The sequence below is a fragment of the Podarcis erhardii genome (assembly GCF_964252035.2).
Source record: "Podarcis erhardii genome assembly, chromosome: 4".
NCBI classification, from domain to species: domain Eukaryota; kingdom Metazoa; phylum Chordata; class Lepidosauria; order Squamata; family Lacertidae; genus Podarcis; species Podarcis erhardii.
This window is the reverse complement of record NC_138508.1, coordinates 56,551,305-56,558,056: the sequence shown is the minus strand read 5'-3', so window position 1 is coordinate 56,558,056 and position 6,752 is coordinate 56,551,305. Positions and strand designations below refer to the sequence as shown.

General features: G+C 38.9%; 1 protein-coding gene across 2 annotated transcripts in view; it reads right to left on the bottom strand.

Annotated features, from left to right (window-relative positions):
- Positions 1-1,048: 1,048 nt before the first annotated feature.
- Positions 1,049-6,752, bottom strand: part of PCP4 (Purkinje cell protein 4) — a 66,951-nt gene continuing 61,247 nt past the window's right edge. For both annotated transcript variants that reach the window (XM_081859389.1, XM_081859390.1), the window contains one exon: positions 1,049-1,411. In XM_081859389.1, coding sequence (XP_081715515.1) covers positions 1,284-1,411 — 128 coding nt within the window. In that variant the 3' untranslated portion in view covers positions 1,049-1,283. The remainder of the gene's footprint in view (positions 1,412-6,752) is intronic.

The following is a 6,752-nucleotide window of genomic DNA, read 5'->3' as shown; positions in this document are numbered from 1 at the left end:
GGAATAGGTAGTGATCATTTGGCTGGAGGCACATTGCTGCCAAGCTGGTGAATGTTCTAAGGCAAAGAACTCCAAAAGCAGAAGGAGGGCTGTGGATCAGCCGTAGAGCACATGTTCTATATGCACAAGAGAGCCACTGACCATTTAAACAGTACAGAATCAGATGGTCCAACTTGGTCTAATGCAGCTCCTACATCTGTTTGGGTGATCTATTATACCACCAAACTTATATCAGTTAACAGCAAAGACCTTTCCCAAAGAATCTTGCAAATTTTAGTTTAGTGAAGGGACTGAGAGTTCTTGAGCATCTCTGTGTCACCCCAAACTATGTTTTCCAGGAAGAGGGTATGACTGCTCCAACCGGTTTACGTCCACAATGCAGATAACCTTGAGGTGTTATGGCCTTGGATATATAGAGCTTATGTAACAAGTATATGAGGGGGAAAGCTTATCTAGGCTTGCAGATGTCAACAGGGCATTGAGAGGAAATCTCTAGTGGTTAGTGTGTTGTCGCAGTGCAGATTGGGATGGGAAAAGATGAAGCAAAGCCCAGATTGATTCCAGTTGTCCTGCACTATGTTCCACCAGCATACTGAAACTATTGGTGTGCCCTCTGGAGAGCAACTGTGTTGATATTATGTTGTTTCTTAGGAACACATTGATCCTTGGATTCCCTGAGAATTAAATACTTTTGGTGTATCCATCTTCTTCTCTAGACAGTGACATATCCCTCAGATCTACACAGAGCCCCCTCCCTCTACATTCCCTTCAACACCACCCAGCTCACTATGGCATTCTGCACATTCACCTCATTAAGGGAAAATATTGTCCATTGTCACATATGGCTGGCATCTGGATTCACCAAACGAGGTAAGGTGAACTGAGAGTTTATGCTCTCATTCCTCAGGAAAAATAAGTTGATAACATAAGGTGCTGTGTTTATGTCTCCGAGCTTTAAGTGAAGAGGAAAATAGGCATCTGGGCTGTTTTTAATTTGTAGCACTGGGCTTGCTGGATTAATATAACAAGACAGATCAAGGCTGACAAGTTAAAGCAACTTCATCCTAACGTTTTATTTGAACATCAAGGGAAATGGTGAGTTGCAGAAGAAATGAGATTGGAGATAAACATACAGATGAAGTCACGCAACAAGCATACTTGTTTCAATACCCGCTGATGGACTTTTAAATAGTGGGAATTTCTGTACATGCATCTAGATTTATTTATTTTTTCATTTCCTGACAGACCAGGAAGTGGTGATGGTGGGAACTGTGAGGTAGAGACTAAGATTTGGACCCGTCCTTTTTCTTCTGGAATTTCCTGAACTGAGACTGTATCGCCACTGCAGCTTTCTCTGTCTCTGGTGCATCCATGTCTATATCAAAGTCCTCTGGAACTTTCTTTTGCCCATCTGTGCCAAAACAAAAAACAAATAAAGGTCACCACAGCTTGACACACATTTCAGACAGAAGAAACAGGAGGTGTAGAAGAAGAACCAGAAGAGCATGGTTTATTTAGTTAGTGAGATTTATTTGTTTTTAAATGAGGTGTTCTTAGGAAAATCTCCGATTTTCATTGTATAATCTTCATTGTATAATCTTCCTGCACCATTCAATCTAATGGCAAATTAACTGATAAGGCATTCAGGTATTCCCCCTTAGGCACATTTTCAACTTCTTTGACACCTTAATAAAGCACATCAACCAAAATTTATCACCACATCAACCAAAACCCTCTACTAGTATATACTATATATTTCTGGTGTACATTCTCAGTATATGTTCCAATATCCTTAACGTGACTCTGCTTATAAGTAATACGTGCAGTATAATCCTATGCATGTTTACTTAGAAGTAGTCCCAATGAGTTCAACTGATTTTACTCTTATGTAAAAGTGCATAGGATTGGATTACGATTGTAATCCCTGACAATAGTTACGTACGTGTGTATATGGTGATGGTAGTGGGAAGAGTTACACAATTTAGATTTACACAGCACACTCCCAGGTATTCTTTTGGAAGGAATTCCATAAGCAAACATTTAGGGCAATAAAGCAACACTCTGGACATGTTACTGAAATTGCAGCATGTGTTTAATGGATGGATGCTGCTGTTGTGAAAAATGCCCCTTGACCAGCATGAACACAGCAGCAAAGCTCATTTTTCCTCCAAACCTGTCTAAAGTAGACATTTCAAGGAGACACATTTAATCAGCTCTGGAGTTGACAATACAACCATTCACAGCTTGTTGAACGGTTTTTTCCCATTCTTATGTACAGTGCTAAGTAGTGCCAGTCTATTAGCTCAAAATACTTCTAGGCTGCCATTAAGGGTAAAGGGATGCTTCTCAAAGTAGTTTTCTAATAATATTTATAATAATAAAATATTTAATAAAAGCCAGCCATAAAAACAACAAACATCCAACACACACACACACACACACACACACACACACACACACACACACAACTACTAAAATGCATTACACAACTACAGCAAAGCCCATTCGCAGGAGAACAAAACAACTCCAGAGAAAGCAAGTCTTTAGAGCTTTCCTATACACCTAAAATTCTGAATTGACAATGGTGGTTTCTATCTTTTGACAGACACATTCTTTTTTTGTCCATATCCTCCTCCCTCCTGCCTTCTTCAAGGGCAACGCTAAACTGGCAAACAGTGCCACCTCATGGAATGGCTGTAAGGAGAAATCAGACAGGTGGATGTTGACTGAGGGCAAACTAAGGTGGGTGGGCCAATTTACTACTCACCCTAATGGACTAGCCTCCAGTGTGTGTGTGTGTGTGTGTGTGCGCACGTGTGTGTGTGTGTGTGTGTGAGAGAGAGAGAGAGAGAGAATTTTCAGTTAGCATCTTCACTGCCTATTGATCTACTCATTAAACCCTTAATTCTAGCTTGTGCTGTAATCCAAACTGTAACTTTCTCCCTACTCAGCTTCCAGACCAATCTAGCCATTTTACTGCCACAATTATTTCTCAAATATTTTGCTTGCCCAAATTTGACACACTAAAACTATTCTCTAAGGGCAAATAAAAACTATCTGATTCTGCCAAAGCATATCCTGACACAATTTTTTATGTTTGCTCCTAAGGTCCAAGGAAATAAAGGTTTCATCATGCAGGTGAAAAGAAAGCATTTTGCATGTCTGAGAAGGCTGTACCATAAAAAATGTATCTTCTTTAGGAAACAAACCTCTTATTTATTCATGCAATAATAACAACATATTTAGAGCTGCTGAAGCAAACTAAAATGTAGATCACAGCCAAATCAGTTGGCATCATTTCATCACCCCAGCACCCTATTTCAAATGATATAACTGTGGAAGTAAATGAGCTATTCAGTCTAGCTGCAGACCAAATATATTTGCTTTATAATGTGTTTCTGTACAGCACAATCAATAAAAAGGGGGTGGATGGATGGCGAGCAAACTCCTGAGATATGCAGTGTGAGTGTAATTACTCATGACCAAGCCTTCAGCTAATTTCTTGATTTACTCTTTAAGCTGGAGCTCAAATGAATGATGGCAATATTGGTAAATGAAAAGCATTCACCATTCCTCTCTAGAGTCATGAATACAAAATAATCTGTGCTTTTATGTGTGCCTGTGTTTAAGCGAGCTTTCCAAAGGTTTGTTTTAGAGAAACAAACATTGGAGGGATGAAATTACACTACTAGATCATTTGTCCTACTCAAATTTCAACTTAGTATAACTAAAGGATAGAATTACAGTAATTGGTCTGGATTGGTTCAAAAACTTGTGTAAGACAATACAGTCCTTTGAGCAATAAAGATTGTTTGCCATCTTTTGTCCCATACATTGTCCGACATGGCACTGACCATGTACACAAGGTGGAGCTCCTTTGGCTAGACAGATGTAAAATGCATGAGATTCATCATACATTGTGACTGATACCTTAGACCTGTGCTTCAGCCATGATATTTTTGTCTTCATGTTCTTCACCAAAGTTCCAGTGCCAATTTTCATAGGCTGCTGCACATAGAATCCCTCTCCTCCATCTATAAATAAGCCTCTACAGGTGAATTTGGGATGTGATCTAGCCAGTCAAGCACTTGTCTTATGTCCCATTGATTTCAATGAGAGAAACTTGAGAATTTGATCTGTTGACTAGGACATATGCAAGAAGTGCTCAAGACTGGTAGACTTTACTCTAAGCTTTTAATTTGACTGAGCAGCTCTCCCACCGAAATCAACAGGACATTGTAGCTTGGGTCTGAGCCTGTAATTCATTTTAAGAGACCTTTTCAACCTCATAGATAGATAGTCACATCTCCTAGTAGAGGAAAACACGTGTAGTATTTGCATGAGCTCTTTGGAAACATAATAGGGAAAGGAATGTATTCCTTACATTGCTAAAGCGAACGGCTTACTTCTCTCATGATATTCATCACCAGGACATTTAGGCACCACATAGAAATCTTCAAGGAAATGCTCCAGTCAAGGAAATGATGAAATTGGATTTAGCATTCATTTATTTCTGTGGGCTCCATGCTTTCAAAATGTTTGTAACCTATGGCTGCAGTCCTACATACACTTACGCATGAGTAAGTCCCACCAAACACAGCAGACTTACTTCTAAGTAGGCATGTGCAGGATGGCACATTTAGTGATGTAGCATCCATGTTACCCAGAGGGCTGCAAATACTGCTAAGGTCCAATGTGACAATGTCCCTAGAAACTAGATCTACTCCGTAGGACTTGGGCAAGAAGACTCAGTAAATGTACCAGGTGGACTTTGCTCAAAGCTTTTAATGTGACCAAGCAATTTCCCTAGGTGAAAGGATTTGGTGACCAGAGCATATTCATATTATCCATTAGCATCAAGTAGAATGATTCGATATAACTACCAAAAAAGGGAAAGAATAGAACTTCCTTCTATTAAGCTGCAAATTACACTTTGATCAAGGAGACGACTGCTATTAGTCAATCTAAATCCCTTTTGCTTGGCCTTACTTGGGCAGTGTTATATTCTTATCTCATGTGCAGAATTAAATTTTGATAAATGTACAGTAGGATGGTTGCTCTGTTCTGAGATTTAGAATGTTATTTCAGTTCAACCCTTTGAAGTATCTGGCTAATCTTTTCTTCCCAGTTGTAATAATGAGAGAGCAGGGATTATATATATACACACACATACCAGTGAATAATATAAGCATAAAAATGAGAAATAAAAGTAGTCATGAAATCAATGTATAATATTACATTTTAAAACAGTCTACAGACCAATAGAGGCATAATGATCCCCGTCCCAAAACAATTGACATGGTGAAAAATGTTTAGCTTTTTAAATGCTAATTCAGAGCTGCTCAACCGGAAATTTATTGCTTCTCTGCAATGACATTAGAAATTTTAACATGGCCAGAATAATAGGCCTGCATCTTACCATTGCTGTATGTCATTATCACAGAGTCAGCATGAGTGTGAGAGAAAGAAAGAAAAACACTAACAGTCCAATTCCAATGCCCCTCCACTAAAATACAACTGCATGGGTTGAATTGAAAAGATCCTAGGATCTACACAAGGACATATTACATAAGGAACCAACACAGACTGGCATTTCGTTAAGACAGATGCCCTACATTCAAGGAATTGAAAGCAAACACATCATTCAAGAAATTTAGAGGACTGGAGCACAGTATTTGCCTAAAGGAAAGTGTAAACTGAAAGTCCCATTTGTACACAATCTGCAGGACAGAGGAGAGTTGCATGATGCTCTGACTCCATCTTCAACAGATGATGATGACAATTTGAGAGGATTCTTGTGTACCCAGGTAATTCAATTAGCTGCTAATGAAACACTTTGTATCTTCATATCTTATTTGACTGTAATCCCCCGTGGATGGCACCAGCCACAAGTGATATAATTTAACCCTCAATGAAATCTTTAAACAGGGGTAATTAAACATGTAATTATATATTATCTAGACAATTACCAGCAGAGAATGGCAGATATGCCATTTCTTTGGTTTTTCATTATACAGGGCCTTAAACATTGAAGCCTGGCTTGATATCATAAGGAGGCAGATCAAGATCTGATCCTGCTAAAGACCTTTTGAAATGAATGGTCATAGTGTAGAAGTATAAGACAGGACTCTACAAAGCATTTACATGGGAGCGAGCAAACAAACAAAACAAAACACAATATTATATTATATTACATTGATGTTTTGTTTTGTCAAGGTAATGGACAATCCCTTGTGGACTCAGTTCAGTTAGCCGTATTTCCACAAAATGGTAGGTAGAGACAGCACAAAGTCACTATGACATAGCACCAGCCTAGAATAATCAATAGCTGAGAAACAATTTCTCTGAAGTATAGTTGGTAGAAGCCGGGCACTTTTCCAATACAGTTAGCATTTGTGCCAGCAGAACTGGCAAATGGTATGCTGAAGTGAACTGAAGCAACCCAATGATAAAACTTCAAGCAAATATAAGGAGCACAATTCACGCACAAAAAGTTACAGCTAGCAAAATGCAAGCCCATTTTACCAATCTGTCAGGGCACTAAGAAGTGGAGTAAAAATGTTTCCTCTTCCAAAGCATTGACCTAACATTGATGTGGCTTTGTGTTGCCATCATGTAGTCCAATCTGAGTGATTTGATGGCACTGTCAAATAATCAAATCTGGTTGGATGTGTGATGCCAAGGTAGTGTATTGCCACTGTGACCTATGACTGACTTACGAAAAAGGCGTTTTAAAAAATCTGTCAAAGCTG